Source organism: Silene latifolia, chromosome 9, assembly GCF_048544455.1.
Source record: "Silene latifolia isolate original U9 population chromosome 9, ASM4854445v1, whole genome shotgun sequence".
Classification (NCBI taxonomy): domain Eukaryota; kingdom Viridiplantae; phylum Streptophyta; class Magnoliopsida; order Caryophyllales; family Caryophyllaceae; genus Silene; species Silene latifolia.
In genome coordinates, this window is record NC_133534.1 from 224,339,765 (window position 1) to 224,364,880 (window position 25,116).

General features: G+C 36.8%; 1 protein-coding gene across 1 annotated transcript; it reads right to left on the minus strand.

Moving 5' to 3' along the window:
* Positions 1–1,498: 1,498 nt before the first annotated feature.
* LOC141602298 (protein FAR1-RELATED SEQUENCE 5-like) lies at positions 1,499–25,040 on the minus strand. Its single transcript, XM_074422601.1, has 2 exons — positions 24,223–25,040; positions 1,499–1,571 (listed from the first exon to the last, which is right to left on the minus strand). Exons 1-2 carry the CDS (start codon positions 25,038–25,040, stop codon positions 1,499–1,501), a joined length of 891 nt encoding a protein of 296 aa, XP_074278702.1.
* Positions 25,041–25,116: the final 76 nt, after the last annotated feature.

Sequence of the window (25,116 nt, forward strand, 5' to 3'; positions counted from 1 at the left end):
TATAGTACGGTGACTTGAGACTTAAGCTACATTTTCTATTGCCCATGCCTTTGAATTTGTTTTATTATTACACCTTGGTCATTACTTTGTTACAAATATGGATAGCTTGGGATTTGTATGTGCATCAACATTAGCTCTGAGTTGTCTATTCGCCTTCTGTATGATTGCCTTTTGTACTGTGTGGTGCTTTGCTTGAGGACAAGTAAATAGATGGTTTGGGGGAGTTTGATGAGTCATAATTATATTCATATTTATGCTCCCCCTTTAGTTACTTTTGATTCGGTTTTCGTGCTAGTTTATATTGATTTCATGCCTTTTATGCAAGAATGTCGATACTTCCGCTATTCGGTGTTTAATGCAGGAATGATGTATTTGTGGAGCAAAGGAATGAAATGAGCACTGCAGAGTGGGCATGAAGGAATACACGGAGCATGGCACGAGAATTTAGAAGAATAAAGGGAGAGAAGTTAAGAAGACAACACGAAGAAAAAAGCTGAAACAGGATGAGTCCTCGATCAAGCCCAAGCAGACTCGATCAACTGAGAATGTACTCGATCGATTAGACTCGGGCTCGATCGAGTACACTTTAGTTTCAGGATTTTTGCACAATTTCCTTAAGTCGGTTATGTTTTATTATAAATACCCAATTCGTACCCTATGTTATATGGACGTCTTATTTTACCTAGTTATGCTACTTTACAATAAATTCCCTCTAAAAACACTTAGTTTAGTTTATTGTTCTTACTTTCGGATCTAAGCATTCCTCTATTACGGTATTATTGTTAATCTTTATTCTATTATTAATCATTCATTCATTGTTCATCTTTTATGCTTTTAATTATGTCTTCTACAATTATTATTGTTGTTATCACCGTTATTATGCGTAGCTAGTTTCATAATCTAGGATGAAAGAGAATCTAGCTAGGTTGTTAGAAAAGGGTTATTAATGAATTTATTGCTAAATTGCTCTTGATTATTGTTCATTTGTTGTCTTACATCAAATTAATTAATTCGATCGAATTGGTTAATTAGTCTTGCAAACTAGGATTTTCACCAATCCGATTAAGACTAGTATAGGCCACGATAATTGAATTAGACTGACTTAATAATAGCGATCGCATGTTAAGTTTAGATCTAAAAAGACATATTAGAATCGAGCGATCGTATGACTTTCAACGATATAAATTGCTCAATCAATGAATTAAATCTCACCCTTGGATGAGTACCTAGTGAACCCAATCCCTAGACTCTTTAATATTATTGAATTTGTCTTTATTTACCTCGCAATTAGTTTTAGAAATCAACCAAACCTTCAAGAAAACGGTTACTTTAAGACGAATCTAAATAATAGCAAACTAGAATAATTAACTCGCCTCTCTTTGGATTCGACCCTTTCTTACCGTTAGCTAATTGTTAGTAGTATTATAGGATTACTTTGATTAAGGTGACACGACTTTAGCTTTATCAGAAATATGTCGTGTATATGCTGCTGCTTTATTTAATGAGCTCCATCAACAGGAAAGTCTTTCAGCCTATCAACAATCATCAACGTCATCCTCATCCGAACTCCCCTGAAAATCAACAAAAAAGTATGTATGAATAACATGTAAAGTACTTGAGAAACACATAAAAAACTTGTGTAACAGTGATATTGTTTTGTATAAGATGTGATGTTATTTCTAATAACGTATGATATTGGTTCTAACTCGTAACTATAGACAATATATACACTTTCATGAATAAAAATCATACACAAACTTCTCATGGTGAGCATATCTTTATTGTCGACATCAGGTACAAAAGCATTAGGACAGTTACTTTTATCATAATGAGCCATTTGTTTACAATTACGGCAAAGCCTTTAGGCTTCTCCGCTTTGGCTATGCATTGTCGCTTTGTTGAGATCATTTTATTCCCACTACCAATGTTCTTTGCCTAACGAGGTGGTAGAATCCTCACCTCAGTTGATGAACTGCATCCAAGAAGCATCTCAACCTCCTGCTCTTTTGTCATTGGCTGTACTTATGGATTGAGTTTGACCCTAAATTGCTTCAGTGTGTCATCAAGATCAGTAATCCGATTGTTAGGCATATTTTTCAGCACGTTGATAGTTGAGTAGAACGCTAACCATAACTTGCACATCTCCAGCTACCTTAAATCAGTGGCATCAAAGTCGTCCATTAACTCACCATGTAAACCATAAAGAGGGATATTGTAACACCCCGTATTTTATAATAATATTTTATTATAAAAGTATTTTATTAAATTGATTATTTCGGAATTTAATAATGTATTTTGAATATTTATATTTATCGCATCCATTCTATATTTTATTATTTCCTGTTTTGATATACTTTTGGAAAAGGGTTAAAATGTCCGTGCACGATTTGACTATTTTAATTTAATAATTTCTTTTCTATAATTAGCTCTCCTTCCGTTTTAATATGGTTCAATCCGATTTGTAATTGGATAATCCATTGTATGAGCTAATGGACCCAAAGCCCATTAGTTATTCCCTTATAAATAGAATTTAACCTAGCAAGCAACTAGGTCAATTCATTGTTTGGTGCGTGAGATTTCTGCCGCACGACCTCCTCCACTTTTCCTCTCTTTTATCTCTTTTCTCCCTTTGACTTCATTGTTGAATAACTTTCCTTCTCTCAAACTCATACACAAATTATATTTTCATAATCTTTGCTCTTACCTCTACAATAATTTATTCTCCAAATAATTTTATGAGAATTATTTGTATGGACCTTTAGACCTACGTTTTGGGTCTTTTATTTTTAATGGGTAAAGAAGAAGAAGAGTATTTTATGGTGCTTTCATGGTTTTGAATTCGGTATTCTTTAGAGTCGACTTTTGGGGACGTTGACACGTGTTGGAGACAAGGCTTTGTTGGTCGTTTTCTTTATGGAGGTTTTCATTAATTGCTAATAAGGTAACTATGTGTTTTCTTTTAATTGTGTTTATGCCAATTGATGTAATTAATATGATTTAATGAATGTTTTGCATGATTAGTACATGTTTGATTATTTATTATCATGTTAATTATGTTTTCTCATGTTTGTATATGTTTCAATGCGTTAATTATATATCGTATGTTGTTTATATGTTTATTATGGGTGTCATGAGCGTAATTAGAGTTTACGAATCGAACCCTAGTGGCGGCATGATGGCGGCCAAGAGTTCTCTCCAAAGTTATAACTAAAGCTAGTATAACCTTGATGATGATTCATGAGTTATAGCTAAAGTTAATACAACTTTGGGTAGTTACCCTAGTTATGGCTGGAGCTACTATAACGTTGAAGTACGAGTTAAGGTTATAGCTGGAACTAACGTACCCTGAGATTATGACTCAAGGTTGTGGTTGGAACTAGTATAACTTTGAGTTTCGTGTCAAAGTTATAGTTGAGGTAAGTATAACTTCAAGTCATATATGTTGAAGTTATAGTCGAGGTTACTATAACCTCGCATCTAGAGTTTATGTTATTGTTAAGGTTACTATAACATTGCATGGTTAATGTTAAAGTTATAGTTGAAGTTACTATAACGTTGGTTGCTTGTACTTGTTCCATATGTTGTATTGTGTTTAACGTGTTATGTCCTTGTGTTGCATATTTATTTGGTTACTCTTGTTCATATGATAAGTAGGATGGTCAGTTATACTATCCTATGAGTTGAGTCGTGATGTTGTTCACGCATGTTAGTACAGTCAGTTATACTGTGCATTTGTTTGTTGGCTGGTTTGAATAGATGACGGTAGATTCTTATAGTATTATGGTGGATTCGTGATGTAAAGATAATGTTCATGGATAGTAGAATGTGATTATAAACTGAGGTTATAAGCTGGTCGTTATATGAGCACATGTGATAAGATTTATTTGGTAATAAGCTTTGATGGAATTGCGGTATCGGTGGATAAGTGTGTTGTGGTACAATAGGTACTAGCTTAACCTATGGTGTGTGTTTGTTGGAAACATAGTAATGTCATGATCATGAGTGTTCAAAGGAGATGATTGGGTCTAGCGAGTGCGACAAATGATTTTGTCATGAGATTGAGGTTCCATAAAATCATGACAGTTTAGACGAAGTTTGAGGTTTGAGATTGAGGAATTTGGATACTAGATATATATCGAGAATCATCGAGACTTATTAAAGCCTTTTGAGCTTAAGAGTTGTGAATGGTAGTAAGCACTACTCGCTTTGAGGATATTAGTGTAGGCTGGAGTAATTATAATGTCACTCGTGAATGGAAGAGTTTTCTCATTTGAAAGATGTTTTTGGTTTAGAGATTATCTATTTGAGGTTTTGGTTAATGTCAGATCTTGTGGTGAATGATAAACTAGAATTGGAGTATTCGTTAAAGTTTATGTGGATTTGTAGTAATAGTAATGAGTTCAAACTTTGGAGAGGGCATATATGTTGTTTAATGATGGTTAATGGTAGTTGGATGAGTGTTTGAAATATGAGGACTAGATGTTGGCTTAATAATCATCTTGGGTTGCGATGGTCGGAGTCTGATATGAGTTTTAAGGTGATAGAGAGTGTGAAGATGATAATAACTTTGAGGATTTGGGATTCTTTCTTTGGTTTGAGCTTGGATAAGGATCAGAGTGCGCAGCGGTTAGGATTCCGAGATGACCTTTGTTGATGATCACTTGTAATTCTTACCGTCTTTTGATCTTATCTTTGAAATTCAAGTTTCGAGGACGAAACTTCTTTTTAGGGGGTTGGATTGTAACACCCCGTATTTTATAATAATATTTTATTATAAAAGTATCTTATTAAATTGATTATTTCGGAATTTAATAATGTATTTTAGAAATATTTATATTTATCGATTTCGTTCTCTATTTATTATTCCTCACTTTAATATATTTGGAAGGGTTAAAATGACCGGGCACGATTTGATTATTTTAATGTAATAACTACTTTTCCAATATAAGCTCTCTTTACGTTTTAATATAGCTCAATCCAATTTGTAATCAGATAATCCATTGTATGAGTTAATGGACCCAAAGCCCATTAGTTAATCCCCTTATAAATAGAATTAACCTAGCAAGCAACTAGGTCAATCCTTTTTCTTTCTCCATGAGACCTAACCTAGCACGCAAGCTGCTCTCCTTTATTTTCTCACGTAAAGTGCCGCACGGCAGCTTCCTCTATTTCTCTCTTTTGTTCTTCTTTTCTCCCTTTGACTCCATTGTTGAATATCTTTTATTCTTCCAAACTCATACATAAATTATATTTTCATAATCCTTACTCTTACCTCTACAACATATTATTCTCCAAATATTTTTATGAGAATTATTTGTATGAACCTTTAGACCTACCTTTAAGGTCTCTTATTTTAATGGGTAAAGAAGAAGAAGAGTCTTTTATAGTGTTTTCATGGATTTCGATTTGTGCCTTTCTTTAAAGTCGATTTTAGGGACGTGGACACGTGTTTGAGACAAGTTTTGATGATCGAGTCTTTCATGGAGGTTTTCTTTATTGCGGTATTTAATTGCTAAAAAGGTAACTAGGTGTTTTCTTTAAATTGTGTTTATGCCAATTGATGTAATTAATATGATTTAATGAATGTTTTGTATGATTAGTACATGTTTGATTGTTTATTATCATGTTAATTATGTTTTCACATGTTTCTATATGTTTTAATGTATTAATTATATATCGCATGTTGGTTATGTGTTTATTATGGGTGTCATGAGCGTAATTAGGGTTTACGAATAAACCCTAGTGGCGGCATGATAGGTGGCCTAGAGTGCTCTCCAAATTTATAGCTAAAGCTAGTATAACCTTGATGATGATTCATGAGTTATAGCTAAAGTTAATACAACTTTGGGTAGTTACCCTAGTTATGGCTGGAGCTACTATAGCGTTTAAGTAAGAGTTAAGGTTATAGCTGGAACGAACGTACCCTGAGATTATGGCTCAAGGTTGTGGTTGGAACTAGTATAACTTTGAGTTTCGTGTCAAAGTTATAGTTGAGTTAAGTATAACTTCAAGTCATATATGTTGAAGTTATAGTCGAGGTTACTATAACCTCGCATCTAGAGTTTATGTTATGGTTGAGGTTACTATAACATTGCATGGTTAATATTAAAGTTATAGCTGAAGTTACTATAACATTTGGTTGCTTATACTTGTTTCATATGTTGTATTGTGTTAACGTGTCATGTCCTTGTGTTGCATATGTATTTGGTTACTCTTGTTCATATGATAAGTAGGATGGTCGGTTATACTATCCTATGAGTTGAGTCGTGATGTTGTTCACGCATGTTAGTACAGTCAGTTATACTGTGCATTTGTTTGTTGGCTGGTTTGAATAGATGACGGTAGTATCAGTTATATACTATCGGAATGAACTAACGCCACCCGTTGATGCGGGATTTATGTTGGTCTATGTTCGGGGTGGCAGATTAAATCGGTTATACGTTCGGGTCCCGAGTGTCGTTCGGTGTACGATTATTGCATCGAGAGGTCCGGCAGGTCTTAGGCATATAGGCGGTGGTGATACGCTATACATAGTACCGTAGAGGCGGTGGTGATACGCTCCCACACCGATGGAGGCGGTGGTGATACGCTCCGTCGATCGGGCGGTGGTGATACGCTCCGACAAGTTAGAGGCGATGGTGATACGCTCTAACGGGCGTTCGCTCTATTCGCTATAATTTGTTGCTAGCTTTGTGCCTTCTGTTGCTGTGGATTGTGTGTTACCGTATTCGCTATGCTTTGATGCTAGCATTGTGCCTTAAGTTGTTAGGGGTCGTGTCCTACAATGGTTATTAGGGTACATGGTCTAGTTCTTGCATATGGTTTAGGTTTGCGTGATTCCGTCAGATTGATAAGTCATGGTAAGCTTTGTTGGGTCTTTCAAGAGTATAGATGATCTCGCATGTTTACTGGTTTTACATTTCATTTATTAATGATTGCTGATTATATTCAATTGTTGTAAACATGACTGGGAGAGCATCTAGTTACTCCCGACTGATTGTCGACCCCCATTTTCAGGTTATTCAGATGTTGCTGTCTGGTTGATGCTTGCTTGGGGAATGTGCGAAGTGAGCTTAATAATAAATTAGGAGTTTGCCTTATGTTTTAAGAACCTTTGAATAATGTATTAGTTTGGTTTTGGATTTAGTAGCGAACCGGATTGGTTAGGTGTTTCCGCCACCTTGACCCTTTTATCAGTATCGTACTCTGATATTTATTTTATATAAGTTTTCCCTTTGTTTTATAATCCGGGTTGTTACAGTTGGTATCAGAGCAACCTTGCGACCGTGTGGTGATCGGAGGCAGTTGTTATACGCTCCTGGAGGCAGTGGTTATACGCTCCATTGTAATCACACACCTAGTGGGAGAGGATTCTGGGTTAGCGGTTATGCTCCCAGGCGCAACGAGGACGTTGCGTTCTTCAAATGGGGGTGATTGTAACACCCCATGTTAATTGAAGAGGTCCTGTGATAGGCTTAAATGACTAGTGCTTAAAGGGATTGAAAGTACTACTCATATCAACAAAGTGCACTTTCTTTTATGGTCATCCATGCAAAAGAACTCCAAAGATAAGCGTGCTTGGCTGGGAGTAGTCTTAGGATGGGTGACCTCCTGGGAAGGTTCTCGGGATGCGCATGAGTGAGGACAAAATGCGCTATAAAGGACCTGTATTGATCTGTGGGCCATGTACACAGCCTGGTGAGCTATCATAAGTAACCGCTCCCGACCCGGTTTGGGCCGGGGTGTTACAAGTATTTTATAATAATATTTTATTATAAAAGTATTTTATTAAATTGATTATTTCGGAATTTAATAATGTATTTTGAATATTTATATTTATCGCATCCATTCTATATTTTATTATTTCCCGTTTTGATATACTTTTGGAAGGGTTAAAATGTCCGTGCACGATTTGACTATTTTAATTTAATAATTTCTTTTCTATAATTAGCTCTCCTTCCGTTTTAATATGGTTCAATCCGATTTGTAATTGGATAATCCATTGTATGAGCTAATGGACTCAAAGCCCATTAGTTATTCCCTTATAAATAGAATTTAACCTAGCAAGCAACTAGGTCAATTCATTGTTTCGTGCGTAAGATTTCTGCCGCACGGCCTCCTCCAGTTTTCCTCTCTTTTGTTCTCTTTACTCCCTTTGACTTCATTGTTGAATATCTTTCCTTCTCTCAAACTCATACACAAATTATATTTTCATAATCTTTGCTCTTACCTCTACAATAATTTATTCTCCAAATAATTTTATGAGAATTATTTGTATGGACCTTTAGACCTACGTTTTGGGTCTTTTATTTTTAATGGGTAAAGAAGAAGAAGAGTATTTTATGGTGCTTTCATGGTTTTGGATTCGATATTCTTTAGAGTCGACTTTTGGGGACGTTGACACATGTTGGAGACAAGGCTTTGTTGGTCGTTTTCTTTATGGAGGTTTTCATTAATTGCTAATAAGGTAACTAGGTGTTTTCTTTTAATTGTGTTTATGCCAATTGATGTAATTAATATGATTTAATGAATGTTTTGCATGATTAGTGCATGTTTGATTGTTTATTATCATGTTAATTATGTTTTCTCATGTTTGTATATGTTCAATGCGTTAATTATATATCGTATGTTGTTTATGTAACACCCCGGTTTATAAAAGAAGCCTTCGTCAAGACATTCCCTGATAAACCGGACTGTTACCATCTCGGTTTCCCGAGGTAGTGAATAACAAATTAAACTTCACGGCAATTTACATAATTATTTTTAACTTAATTATTACAAAACCTCTTTTATGTCAAATTACAAAGAACAAACATAAATAAAAGTGAAAGTCTTCTAGATGATGATCTAGCTACTAAGTCGTCTGATCCAGTGTCTCACGCCCGTCCAGCTCCCGTTCTATCTCTTAACCTGTCAAGTCTGCTCGCCAATATTTGGGTCATCACAGGTGTTCACGAATACACAGGGTCAACCACGAGGTTGAGTAGGAAAAACAATGAAACAACAAAATATGATATGCATGCTCCTCCGTCACCTCCATCTCCATCTCAACTCATATCTCATATCTCATACCCCGGAACGCCCAGCCATACCGATCCCCGGTAGACTATATATCGACCGTAGCCGATCCGCCATTTCCTTGTTGAGGACACCAGGGCAAGTCCTGCAGAACCCGCCTGGGCCTTATCACAACATCGTCATCCCACACCACATCACCACAACATCCTCCATCTCCAATGCATATGAATGCTCAAAAGAAATTAATGCAACATAATATATATAAATCACTGAACTGATAAATCATAAAATCATGCCGGTTAGCCAATGCTGTGATATCATACTCAATACGATCAATTCAGTCAATCACCTTCCCATATATGAATCATAACGTAAATCAACAACCATGAATCAAGCCAACACAATTCGACAATAACGGTAATAAGTCAAGTGTATTTCCCTACCTCAAGGTGCCAGCAAATCCAATTAAGCGGTTCAAGCGATCGAACATAAAGCAACGAATTTGATTAACGATCCTTCACGAATCCGTCACCTAAAACAATTATAATATTTATAATTACTAACTACTAAATATAGAAATCTCCCAAAGTAGAAGCTACTAAAAATAGATAGGTTACCCAATATAGAGAGTTCCTAAAATAGAAGTTTTTCCGAAATACAATCCCGACACCAAACTTATGCCCCAACTGATAACTAAAATAACCCGATTAGTATTTGACCCAACTTCCCAAAATAGAAAGTTACTAAAGTAGAATTTCTTAAAATGGAAACTTTCCCGATATAGTAACTTTTCTCTTTTAACAAACCCGACTCAAAACCCGACTTGAATTACCTAACTGGCTCGGGAATTAAATTGAATAACCAATATGATAATTAAAAGATTAAACGAATTATACGATTGAGAAAACTCGAATCAAACATTTGAACAACTCACAACCCGACTTAAAACCTGTCTTTAATTATTTAAATAACTCGGAATTAAATTAATTAATTAAGCATACGACCAATTAACGAAATATAACGATTAAACTATGACAAAACCCGTTTCAAAGCTAAAACAACCCGTCATCAACACTACCCCCCTCACACGCGCTCCCACGCTCCCACGCGCCACCACTAGGCCGTGTCAACCACCACCCAATCCCCACACGACCCGACCACCAACGACCACCACCAGCCTGGTCGACTGCCGCCGGCGAGTCGAACCAGGGCTGCCATAAGGCCGGGTTCACCATCGTGCCTCACCACACGCCCACTGTCCTTGACTCACCACCACCGCAACAATCACCAAACCCCTGCCAAACTACCACGGCCCTGCTCGCCGTCAGCCCACGCACCCAGAAACAGTGGCACCACCGTCTCGACCTCCCCCTAGTCCACGGTGGCGCCACCCCAAACCTACCCATCTAAACCCGTCTGAAAACCACTACATAAACCCGTTTCTACCCCCTTGTCGATGCCGCCCTTCACAGCCACCACTACCGCCTAAAACCACCTCAACAACCACCACCCCACTCGACCCTTACCACCCTACTCCCTTACCCTGCTAACAACCACCAGCAACACCTTCCTAAGCCACGAAACAACACCCAAAAACCCGACATCAATGCTAAAACAGAGGAGATGGGTTGAATGCTTACCTTTCCGCCACCACAACAGCCACCACGGCCACCCACGGTCGTCGACAATAGTCCCTAGCTTATCACTGCTGTGCCGTTAACACCCATGGCCTCTCTCTCTCTCTCTCTCTCTCTCTCTCTCTCTCTCTCTCTCTCTCTCTCTCTCTCTCTCTCTCTCTCTCTCTCTCTCTCTCTCTCTCTCTCTCTATGCGTGAAAAGCTGAGATTTGGTGTTGATAAAGAAGGGAGGCGGGTTGAGTGAGTAAGGAATGAGGGAGGCGGGTTGGGTAGGGTTGTTAGGGTTAGGGTATACTATTAGGGTTAGGGTTTAGGGTTAAATGGGCTGGACAGTTATTGGGCCAGCTCAAAAGGTTAGCTCACATTTCGAATTCCATATAACCCGTCTCAATTAGCTTAGATCGATACAACGCGAGTCAAGTAAAATAACTTAACGTAATTATCGACTAACAATTAACCCGACATAATTCGTAATATAAATGTATAATAATTAATATATAATAATATCCATTTAATTGATTATATAAAATACGGGGTATTACAGTCTTCCCCCCTTAAAATGAACTTCGTCCCGAAGTTCGCTCCCGTACACAAACCTCAGAAGGATATTGTATATCGTACCTACGGACATCACGCATTTCCTACATCGTTAACACACACTTTTGACACATCAGTTAAACATAACAGACACGGAATGTTACATTCTGCCCTCCTAAAAATAAACTTCGTCCCGAAGTTTAGCTCGTTTTTACTTAACCCACTAACTACAACTACTAACTACCTGAGAACACAAATGTATAGTAACTAAATATTCATCTGAGAACACCGTCATCTTCCATCTCAATTCCGATCTCAAACTCAAGTAACTCAATAACCATGGTCTCACTGGACCGTAAATGTAACTCGGCACAAGGGCCCCACAACTCATAACTCAATACCAGTAGTTTAACTATACTCTCCTTTTACACCTCAACCAACTAACAGAAGTAGGAATAACACATATAGAACTCATTTGCATAGGTACCCCACAACGAAACATCTACTTGATCAAAACCACCATCTACAAACAAGTGCAATATAAACATTAAGATTTTACGATCCTACCCGACTAGAAACATGGTTACGTCCTCGTAACCTCTTTTCAATTTTCATATACTTATGTACAAAATCATTATCAACCACATGTGACAGGAAAGAACACATGATAAGAGATTGCGCATTAACATTAAGGTCAAAACAAGGTTTTATTAAGGAATTAACTGATTGTCAACAAGTAACATTTATTACTAGCTCATGCTTAACTTAAAAACACAACATCAAACTAAAAGAACAACTAGAAAGGAACCAAGGTTTACACGGTTTCACAACTAAACAAATTTGATGATCAATTATAGACTATGAACGAGCGAGAGCAAAATCAACAAAGCAATTTAAGAACTTCTCACATTTGTAAACATATCACAGAAAACAGATCTACCACTGCTATCCCTCACAATCACAGGATCTTATTGACATGTCCGTACAACCATTTACTCACTCACTGGTTTAGGTCACGAATTAGGCCGATGAATTTAAGCAATCAACAACATACTCATCATTCATATTTTAAATTATCAAAATTGTTTGCACGATATCAATTCTGAAAACATGTTTCCCAATAAAAGTAACAGCATATGATCTATGACAACGACAACATTACTTCCATATCCCTCATGTGTTTAACATCTTAGCAACCATATCATTCAATTGTGTCCAGCAACTTAGTATAATTCATTTTCAGCAAAACAAAAGATATCGTATAAATAACTTAGACATATACATTTGCCATCATATACTTTGTAGAACTCTAGCTATGATAAAAGATTAACAACTTGAACAACTTCTCTGATTTGTACGGTTTGAATAATTAGGCAACTCGTAGGCTCAATTAAACGTAACTATAACGACTATCATTTAAACCAATGTATATCAAGTGAATCATCAAAGGGTTATCCTATTATAATTGTCAACATAGTTATCATAAACAATCTCTATTAGAATATAATTGATAGTAACGACTCGAGAATATAGATATGTCAAACGTCGTGTTACGATTGCAAGAATCACTTTAGCATTTTATGACAATATAATAACGAACATATCCAATAAGAAATAACTCACTGTTTATTATCATGTTATAGGTTTAGGTTCAACTGAAATAATTAATGCGATGAAGGTAACAAATATAATTATTGGCACACAACTCATATGAAAGACATTAGAACTCAGATGCATCCTACATGTGTGAACATTTAGACATACTCATTACTACCATCCATGTGTAAACATTTAGACATAATTATTATAATTATTCATGCGAGTATATTAGAACAATAAAATTAACTTTTAACGTCATCAACTTTACCAAGATATGACAATATAGTTTTATATTTATATATATCCGACCACTATGCAAATATGATGAACACGCCAGGAATATTACAACATGCCAAATGTATATAACGTATGCAAACAACTGGACTCGTATAAACATTTCAACCTCGATGAAGAATCAAATTAAGCTATCCCATTTTACTCATACTATCATGCCAATAATGTTATCAACTAAGTTTTAATTTTATCACTTGTTAAGATACATAACTACTGAACATGCCTGCTACTATCATCATATAAGGACATTATAAATTCACATTACTAAAGCTCATGAATTAACCAAACAATCGTATGAAAATTCAACATAGAACGCACATTTTAAATGTTTTGATTCACGTTGTAACTTCCAAAAATCACGAATAAATAACCGTTCGATTATAACTCGATTCATATTACTTTTATAAAAATACGGAGAGTTAAAAACACATGGGAAAAAGAATTAGGTCTAAAGTACAAGAATTCCATTTTTAAAGAATTTTACAACTCAGTTGGTCCAAACAAACATGTGACCGCAATTGGTCTGAAACTTGGGTCAGTTTGCAAAACTTATTATTTAATATAGAGACATCAATATTTTTCGTGGCTTATCAATATAAAAACATATACGAGTTTTATGATCGATGGAGTTGGAATTATGAGAAAATTATTAATACAATTTAAATGAGGATTTTTACAAAATCGTTTGTCAAAACATCATCACTTTGGGGAACTTCCTAACCACAACTTACTAAAATATTTATTACTCCTAATCCGTATATCATATAAGCATTAAACCAACGCCAAATGAACACTAACTCCCAAGGCTATCTCTCATAAAATTTTCATCCATAGGCAATAAACAGAAGGAAAATGGCAGTAAGGTCAATTAAAGAGTAAAATCAAACAAAACGAGTTTCAGCACTAAGTCGTTCATTTTCTATGTTCCAAACTCTTACAACCATACTATCGATACTAACCCATCCTAACTTAAATCTCACCCTGTACTTACGTAAAAATCTACCCCATAGAATCCCTTCGCATCTCGATCTACTCCTTACATCTAAATCACGATTGCTATGACTAAAACATGCATTTCAACAGTGTTTCTATCTACTATCACAATACTATACTAGCATGGCTTCGGGATCACATAACCGCATATTACTAGGCATAATAGTACTATCAACACATCATTCAACATCTACCTAGGTAACTATCATTGACTCGCAATTATTTTCATGCTCACGACTACCACAACACTTTATTGATTATTAACCTGAACTCGAAAATTTATTTCTCATTTCCACAACATCATATGATCACGTCATCATTCATACAAAATACTTACCGTAGCGTTGTCCTGCAGAATGGTTAGAATATATGGGTCTCAAGGTATACATCAACTCGATTATATCCAAGGTTTTCCTTCTAACTACCTCATTCACTCAATTTTCTCTCGGGTTACCTGGTTCAAAACTGAGAGGGCAAAAGAGCACGTATTAAGGGCGCCTTCTTAACCGCACTGTGAGCTCCTAACAGTTTATTCCCAGGGGTTCATTTTATTTAGACACATCCTACGTTCATTAGGGTCATTGGTTTAGGCCTGAGGATCGTTCGCTCTGATACCACTTTGTAACACCCCGGTTTATAAAAGAAGCCTTCGTCAAGACATTCCCTGATAAACCGGACTGTTACCATCTCGGTTTCCCGAGGTAGTGAATAACAAATTAAACTCCACGGCAATTTACATAATTATTTTTAACTTAATTATTACAAAACCTCTTTTATGTCAAATTACAAAGAACAAACATAAATAAAAGTGAAAGTCTTCTAGATGATGATCTAGCTACTAAGTCGTCTGATCCAGTGTCTCACGCCCGTCCAGCTCCCGTTCTATCTCTTAACCTGTCAAGTCTGCTCGCCAATATTTGGGTCATCACAGGTGTTCACGAATACACAGGGTCAACCACGAGGTTGAGTAGGGAAAACAATGAAACAACAAAATATGATATGCATGCTCCTCCGTCACCTCCATCTCCATCTCAACTCATATCTCATATCTCATACCCCGGAACGCCCAGCCATACCGATCCCCGGTAGACTATATATCGACCGTAGCCGATCTGCCAGCTCGCAGCTGAGGACACCAGGGCAAGTCCTGCAGAACCCGCCTGAGCCTTATCACAACATCGTCATCCCACACCACATCACCACAACATCCTCCATCTCCAATGCATATGAATGCTCAAAAGAAATTAATGCAACACAATATATATAAATCACTGAACTGGTAAATCATAAAATCATGCCGGTTACCCAATGCTGTGATATCATACTCAATACGATCAATTCAGTCAATCACCTTCCCGTATATGAATCATAACGTAAATCAACAACCATGAATCAAGCCAACACAATTCGACAATAACGGTAATAAGTCAAGTGTATTTCCCTACCTCAAGGTGCCAGCAAATCCAATTAAGCAGTTCAAGCAGTCCAGAACATAAAGCAACGAATTTGATTAACGATCCTTCACGAATCCGTCACCTAAAACAATTATAATATTTATAATTACTAACTACTAAATATAGAAATCTCCCAAAGTAGAAGCTACTAAAAATAGATAGGTTACCCAATATAGAGAGTTCCTAAAATAGAAGTTTTTCCGAAATACAATCCCGACACCAAACTTATGCCCCAACTGATAACTAAAATAACCCGATTAGTATTTGACCCAACCTCCCAAAATAGAAAGTTACTAAAGTAGAATTTCTTAAAATGGAAACTTTTCCGATATAGTAACTTTTCTCTTTTAACAAACCCGACTCAAAACCCGACTTGAATTACCTAACTGGCTCGGGAATTAAATTGAATAACCAATATGATAATTAAAAGATTAAACGAATTATACGATTGAGAAAACTCGAATCAAACATTTGAACAACTCACAACCCGACTTAAAAACCGTCTTTAATTATTTAAATAACTCGGAATTAAATTAATTAATTAAGCATACGACCAATTAACGAAATATAACGATTAAACTATGACAAAACCCGTTTCAAAGCTAAAACAACCCGTCATCAACACTACCCCCCTCACACGCGCTCCCACGCTCCCACGCGCCACCACTAGGCCGTGTCAACCACCAGCCCAATCCCCCACACTGACCCAGCCACCAACGACCACCACCAGCCTGGTCGACTGCCGCCGGCGAGTCGAACCAGGGCTGCCATAAGGCCGGGTTCACCACCGTGCCTCACCACACGCCCACTGTCCTTGACTCACCACCACCGCAACAATCACCAAACCCCTGCCAAACTACCACGGCCCTGCTCGCCGTCAGCCCACGCACCCAGAAACAGTGGCACCACCGTCTCGACCTCCCCCTAGTCCACGGTGGCGCCACCCCAAACCTAGCCATCTAAACCCGTCTGAAAACCACTACATAAACCCGTTTCTACCCCCTTGTCGATGCCGCCCTTCACAGCCACCACTACCGCCTAAAACCACCAAAACAACCACCACCCCACTCGACCCTTACCACCCTACTCCCTTACCCTGCTAACAACCACCAGCAACACCTCCCTAAGCCACAAAACAACACCCAAAAACCCGACATCAATGCTAAAACAGAGGAGATGGGTTGAATGCTTACCTTTCCGCCACCACAACAGCCACCACGGCCACCCATGGTCGTCTACAATAGTCCCTAGCTCATCCCTGTTGTGCCGTCAACACCCATGGCCACTCTCTCTCTCTCTCTATGCGTGAAAAGCTGAGATTTGGTGTTGATGAAGAAGGGAGGCGGGTTGAGTGAGTAAGGAATGAGGGAGGCGGGTTGGGTAGGGTTGTTAGGGTTAGGATATACTATTAGGGTTAGGGTTTAGGGTTAAATGGGCTGGACAGTTATTGGGCCAGCTTAAAAGGTTAGCTCACATTTCGAATTCCATATAACCCGTCTCAATTAGCTTAGATCGATACAACGCGAGTCAAGTAAAATAACTTAACGTAATTATCGACTAACAATTAACCCGACATAATTCGTAATATAAATGTATAATAATTAATATATAATAATATCCATTTAATTGATTATATAAAATACGGGGTATTACAGTTTATATGTTTATTATGGGTGTCATGAGCGTAATTAGAGTTTACGAATCGAACCCTAGTGGCGGCATGATGGCGGCCAAGAGTGCTCTCCAAAGTTATAGCTAAAGCTAGTATAACCTTGATAATGATTCATGAGTTATAGCTAAAGTTAATACAACTTTGGGTAGTTACCCTAGTTATGGCTGGAGCTACTATAACGTTGAAGTACGAGTTAAGGTTATAGTTGGAACTAACGTACCCTGAGATTATGGCTCAAGGTTGTGGTTGGAACTAGTATAACTTTGAGTTTCGTGTCAAAGTTATAGTTGAGGTAAGTATAACTTCAAGTCATATATGTTGAAGTTATAGTCGAGGTTACTATAACCTCGCATCTAGAGTTTATGTTATGGTTAAGGTTACTATAACATTGCATGGTTAATGTTAAAGTTATAGCTGAAGTTACTATAACGTTGGTTGCTTGTACTTGTTCCATATGTTGTATTGTGTTTAACGTGTTATGTCCTTGTGTTGCATATTTATTTGGTTACTCTTGTTCATATGATAAGTAGGATGGTCAGTTATACTATCCTATGAGTTGAGTCGTGATGTTGTTCACGCATGTTAGTACAGCCAGTTATACTGTGCATTTGTTTGTTGGCTGGTTTGAATAGATGACGGTAGTATCAGTTATATACTATCGGAATGAACTAACGCCACCCGTTGATGCCGGATTTATTTTGGTCTATGTTCGGGAGTGGCCAGATTCGTCAGTTATACGTTCTGGGTCCCGAGTGTCGTTCGGTGTACAGTTATTGCATCTAGAGGTCTGGCCAGGTCTTAGGCATATAGGCAGTGGTGATACGCTCTAACGGGCGTTCGCTATATTCGCTATGCTTTGTTGCTAGCTTTGTGCATTCCGTTGCTGTGGATTGTGTGTTACCGTATTCGCTATGCTTTGATGCTAGCATTGTGCCTTAAGTTGTTAGGGGTCGTGTGCTACAATGGTTATTAGTGTACATGGTCTAGTTCTTGCATATGGTCAGGTTTGCATGATTCCGTCTAAGATTGATAAGTCATGGTAAGCTTTATTGGGTTTTCATGAGTGTAGATGATCTCACATGTTTACTGGTTTTACATTTCATTTATTAATGATTGTTGATTATATTCAATTGTTGTAAACATGACTAGGAGAGCATCTAGTTACTCCCGACTGATTGTCGACCCCCATTCTCAGGTTGAACGCTTGTTGCTGACTTGTTGATGCTTGCTTGGGGAATGTGCGAAGCGAGCTTAATAATAAATTAGGAGTTTATTTTCATGTTATGAGAACCTTCGAATAATGTATTAGTTGTTTTGGATTTAGTAGCGAACCGGATTGGTCAGGTGTTTCCGCCACCTTGACCCTTTTATCAGTATCGTACTCTGATATTTAATTTATATAAGGTTTTTCCTTTGTTTTATAATCCGGGTTGTTACAGTTGGTATCAGAGCGAACACGCTCCCAACTCTCGCGTAGTTAATGACTAAAATAAATTGACTTAGTAAATGAGTGAGAGTAAATGGGGTAGAAACAATTAAGGACTTGTTCGTTTATGCCTTAATGTTTCTTATCGTTATTAATTTTATTACATGTGTTGTCAGTCATGTACTTGTTTGATTATGTGTTGATGTTTCGTATAATTATTAATTGTGTTACATGTGTTGCTAATGCACTTATTTGTTATGCCCTAACGTTTCGCATCTTTATTAATTGTATTACCTGTATTGTTCATGTACATACTTTTATTGCCTTAATGTTTTGCACCGCTATTAATTGTATTGCATGTTTTGTTCATGCACTTGTTTGTTTATGCCTTAATGTTTCATATTTTTCATAATTGTATTAAATGTGTTGTTTATGTATTTGCTAGTTTATGCCTTAATGTTTTCGATCGTTATCAATTGTTTTACATGAGTTATTTTTATACTTGCTTTTCGTTCCTTAATACTTTGTATTGTTATTAATTGTATTAAATATTTTGTTCATATATTGGTTTGTTTATGTCTTATTGTTTATAGCTATTAATTATATTTAATGCATTTTCACGTATGACTTTTCCCAGCATGCTTTGTTGATTTGAAAGATGGTCAATTTTGAAGATGTCCTTTGCATGTTACGTGTCGTGCATTTTGGTTATATGTCAGTCAAAACTTTTAATCCTTGATAACCCGAGCTTTACTCTTATTGTACTTTCATCCTTTTGGATCGTTTGGCGGTGGTGTCCTTGTTTGAGGTGATTTCGAGGTTGATTCCCTTGTGGTTTCTTGAGGCAACAAGTTAGGATTGATGGTAGTTATTGGAATGTTCAAGTATGAAAGAAAAGAGCGTTTATTATTATGAGTTTGGTAACGAAAACGTTTACTTTGGGATTAGAGGTTTTGAGATGGAATTTCCTTTGGGATTAGAGGTTGTTAAGGTGAAGTTTACTTTGAGAAAAGTGGTTGTTAAAATGAATCTCATTTGGGATAAGTGGTTGTTAGGTTCTTTTATGTGATTGAGGAAATCGTTATTGACGATAGAGGGCGATGATTTGTGACATAAGATGTATGATTGTGGTTTCATAGTTTTACTATAAGTGAGAGACATGATGAGTAGATTTATCTTATGATATTATTTGGGAATATCGTGGCTTATGCTTTTAATGGTTAGAATTATTGAGTTTTGGCCTGAGTTAAAAGAAAGGTTATGCATGTTATTTATGGATCGAGAGTAGAGTAATGGAAATGAATTGAGAGTTATCGTGGAGTTTAGATTGAGCACGTTGAGAATTTTGGAGACTATGCTCGTCTTTAATTGAAATGTCATATTTGAGGAGTAAGAATCGTTAATGGCAATCAGTAAGTTACGAAGGAATTTATGATTAATCTGTTGATGAGTTATTTATTGACTATATCTTTTAAAGGATTGAGTGAAAGAGGTGAACTGTAACTTATGAACTTGTGAGATGTCAATGTTAAAGTGTTTTAGCGTTGGCTTAGTGAACCACCATGTTGACGATGATTATAATGTATCGTGATGTTCATCTTTTGAGGGTATAGAGATTGCTATCGATTGATTCATTAAGTGTGATTATATGGAGTTCATGAGAGTGGAAGGACTTGAGAGTTGATGTCGTGAGAGTTTATGATCTTGAGAGTTGATAATTTGAGGAATGTAGAGATTGTAACGGGGCTATTATAAAGAGATTTGTTGGTCCTGAGGTATTATGGAGATACAACGGAGGGATGTTAAGAGACGTTGTTACCTTAAGTGATGATTGTACGAGAATTGTATGACTCTGGTTATCTGCTTTATTTATTTTATCTTAAGGTGTCGTCTTCGCGTCGATAAACTCGTTTTTGGAGTCGTCTATTCTTATCATCCTTGCACGTGTTAACAATACCTCTTCTATTTGAGCCTTCAGACCAAAAGTTTCTTTTATCTTTGTCCTCTGTGTGTTTCATCTATCATTGCTTTCTATTTGTTCTTTATTTCAACTCCAGTTCCTTCTTATTTGAACTTTTGAAATTACCCTTTTCACATTGATTTCTCTTTAAGCTTTTACTTCCGAAAGGAATGTGTTCTTTTGCCTTGTGGTGTTGCACGAAAATGTTTTGTTTTGGTTTGCAAGTTATTTGTTCTTTCATGATAACGTGAAAACTTTTGAATTCCCTCGTTAGAGCTACTTGTGATCATCTCGTAGTGAAAGCTTGGATCCTTTGGCGAGCAATGTTAGACGCTTCGAGTTTGATGTTTGGTTATTTGAGGTTTAAAACATGGTAAGAGAGTTGAATGGAAGTATGAATCGGGACAACGTGTAGAGTTTTGGGAAATGGAGTATTAAAGGTCTTATACTAAGCTAGGAAAGTTTGAGGGTGTTTTTACATTGAGGATACATAGATGTTTGTTTGTTGTATCTGAGGTTAAAGATGTTTCATTTAAAGTGTATGAGTGTTTAATTGAAGGACATAGATTCATACAGTCTTATGGTGGATTTGGGATGTAAAGATAATGTTCATGGATAATAAACTGAGATTAGGAATTGAGGTTATAAGTTTGGTGATTTTATGAGCACAGGTGATGAGAGTTGTATGGTGATATTATTATGCTTTGGTGGAAATGTTTTATCAATGGCAAGTGTGTTGTGGTACAATTACTAGCTTAACTAAAGCTATGTGGTTCCTTGGGTGCTTAGGAAAGTCGTGATCACAAGTGTTCATAGGAAATAATTGGGTCTTGCGAGTGCGACTGATGATGTTGCCATGGGATTGAGGTTGGATAGGATTTTGATAGTTTAGTCAGAGTTTGAGGTTTGGGTTTGATGTAACTTTTGGGATTATAGAGTGTGTGAAGATGATAATAACATTGAAGATTTAAGATCTTTTCTGTGGTTTGAGTTTGGATATGGATCAGAGTGCGCAGCGGTTAGGATTTCGAGATGACCTTTATTGATGACCACTTGTAATTCTTACCTTCTTTTGATCTTATTTTTGAATTCCAAGTTTCGAGGACGAAACTTCTTTTTAGGGGGTTGGATTGTAACACCCCGTATTTTATAATAATATTTTATTATAAAAGTATTTTATTAAATTGATTATTTCGGAATTTAATAATGTATTTTGAATATTTATATTTATCGCATCCATTCTATATTTTATTATTTCCCGTTTTGATATACTTTTGGAAGGGTTAAAATGTCCGTGCACGATTTGACTATTTTAATTTAATAATTTCTTTTCTATAATTAGCTCTCCTTCCATTTTAATATGGTTCAATCCGATTTGTAATTGGATAATCCATTGTATGAGCTAATGGACTCAAAGCCCATTAGTTATTCCCTTATAAATAGAATTTAACCTAGCAAGCAACTAGGTCAATTCATTGTTTGGTGCGTGAGATTTCTGCCGCACGGCCTCCTCCACTTTTCCTCTCTTTTGTTCTCTTTACTCCATTTGACTTCATTGTGCTTTCCTTCTCTCAAACTCATACACAAATTATATTTTCATAATCTTTGCTCTTACCTCTACAATAATTTATTCTCCAAATAATTTTATGAGAATTATTTGTATGGACCTTTAGACCTACGTTTTGGGCCTTTTATTTTTAATGGGTAAAGAAGAAGAAGAGTATTTTATGGTGCTTTCATGGTTTTGGATTCGGTATTCTTTAGAGTCGACTTTTGGGGACGTTGACACGTGTTGGAGACAAGGCTTTGTTGGTCATTTTCTTTATGGAGGTTTTCATTAATTGCTAATAAGGTAACTAGGTGTTTTCTTTTAATTGTGTTTATGCCAATTGATGTAATTAATATGATTTAATGAATGTTTTGCATGATTAGTACATGTTTGATTGTTTATTATCATGTTAATTATGTTTTCTCATGTTTTTATATGTTTCAATGCATTAATTATATATCGTATGTTGTTTATATGTTTATTATGGGTGTCATGAGCGTAATTAGAGTTTACGAATCGAACCTTGGTGGCGGCATGATGGCAGCCAAGAGTGCTCTCCAAAGTTATAGCTAAAGCTAGTATAACCTTGATAATGATTCATGAGTTATAGCTAAAGTTAATACAACTTTGGGTAGTTACCCTAGTTATGGCTGGAGCTACTATAACGTTGAAGTACGAGTTAAGGTTATAGCTGGAACTAACGTACCCTGAGATTATGGCTCAAGGTTGTGGTTGGAACTAGTATAACTTTGAGTTTCGTGTCAAAGTTATAGTTGAGGTAAGTATAACTTCAAGTCATATATGTTGAAGTTATAGTCGAGGTTACTATAACCTCGCATCTAGAGTTTATGTTATGGTTAAGGTTACTATAACATTGCATGGTTAATGTTAAAGTTATAGCTGAAGTTACTATAACGTTGGTTGCTTGTACTTGTTCCATATGTTGTATTGTGTTTAACGTGTTATGTCCTTGTGTTGCATATTTATTTGGTTCCTCTTGTTCATATGATAAGTAGGATGGTCAGTTATACTATCCTATGAGTTGAGTCATGATGTTGTTCACGCATGTTAGTACAGCCAGTTATACTGTGCATTTGTTTGTTGGCTGCTTTGAATAGATGACGGTAGTATCAGTTATATATTATCGGAATGAACAAACGCCACCCGTTGATATGGGATTTATTTTGGTCTATGTTCGGGGGTGGCCAGATTCGTCAGTTATACGTTCTGGGTCCCGAGTGTCGTTCGGTGTACAGTTATTGCATCGAGAGGTCTGGCCAGGTCTTAGGCATATAGGCAGTGGTGATACGCTATATATAGTACCGTGGAAGCGGTGGTGATACGCTCCACACCGATGGAGGCGAGTGGTGATACGCTCCGTCGTCGGGGGTGGTGATACGCTCGACAAGTTAGAGGCAGTGGTGATACGCTCTAACGGGCATTCGCTCTATTCGCTATGCTTTGTTGCTAGCTTTGTGCCTTCTGTTGTTGTGGATTGTGTGTTACCGTATTCGCTATGCTTTGATGCTAGCATTGTGCCTTAAGTTGTTAGGGGTCGTGTGCTACAATGGTTATTAGTGTACATGGTCTAGTTCTTGCATATGGTTCAGGTTTGCATGATTCCGTCTAAGATTGATAAGTCATGGTAAGCTTTATTGGGTTTTCATGAGTGTAGATGATCTCACATGTTTACTGGTTTTACATTTCATTTATTAATGATTGTTGCTTATATTCAATTGTTATAAACATGATTGGGAGAGCATCTAGTTACTCCCGACTGATTGTCGACTCCCATTCTCAGGTTGAACGCTTGTTGCTGACTTGTTGATGCTTGCTTGGGGAATGTGCGAAGTGAGCTTAATAATAAATTAGGAGTTTATTTTCATGTTATGAGAACCTTCGAATAATGTATTAGTTGTTTTGGATTTAGTAGCGAACCGGATTGGTCAGGTGTTTCCGCCACCTTGACCCTTTTATCAGTATCGTACTCTGATATTTAATTTATATAAGGTTTTTTCTTTGTTTTATAATCCGGGTTGTTACAGATATTGTGTGCATTCTTGGTCCACCGCATAAGAATGTACCTATCAGGCAAAGTGTTCACTTGTTTCCCAGAGTAAACCCAAATAATGTGTCTGCAAATAATACCCTTTCTGTTGAACAACTTACAAGAACATTCTGCATCATTGGTTGTAGAATTGTACACAACTTGATAGTTCTTCTGTGTTCTACCATCAGCTACACCAATCACCTTTGTACGGTTAATAGGTAGTGTGAAACCACCAACACTAAGGGAACAAATGGAAGCAGTAGCTTCTAGCCTAAAATCTTTGGAAGCAGCATGTGTATAAACCTTGGACGCATGAGCTTCCAACCTAAGAGAAGTAGTTAATTTTGGTAGGGTACAATCATCGTCTCTATCAAGTCGCTTTTGATTATGGCGTTGTTGATCCATGGCGCTTTGAAACCGCATCCAGAATTCAACGAGTGTACCATGTATATTTTCAAAATGCTTGAAAAAGTTATTCTGACTCTCAGATCGTTGAGTTGTTTGTAAAAGACACCCCATAGGAATATCGCGATAATAAGCTGGAATCCATTTTCTTCTTTTTCTATACATGGTTGACAACCAGGAATTGCCTTCAAGGTTATGTTCATTAACCAACTGAGACCATTTTGCTTCAAATTCCACAGGTTCTAAGTCAGAGTCCCAAACTATAGCATTGAAGCGGCTCGCAAAATCAGTCTCTTTGGATATTGTAGGCCCAACCTTATTAGTGACCCTTTGCATGATATGCCATATGCAATATTTGCACCTAGCCTTCTTGAAAACAACACGCAAACCCTTCTTTATTCCAGCACATTTATCAGTAAATATACATTGTGGTTCTCGCAGGCCCATAGCATCTAAAAACTTTTCAAACACCCACTTGAACGACTCTTAATCCTCATGAAATAGTAATGCAACGGCAAAAATA

Coding starts and splice junctions, on each gene's coding strand:
- LOC141602298 (XM_074422601.1), bottom strand. CDS start 25,040: ATGGGCCTGCGAGAACCACAATGTATATTTACTGATAAATGTGCTGGA. Junction 1,572..24,222: donor GTGAACACTTTGCCTGATAG/GTACATTCTTAT, acceptor GTTGATTTTCAG/GGGAGTTCGGATGAGGATGA.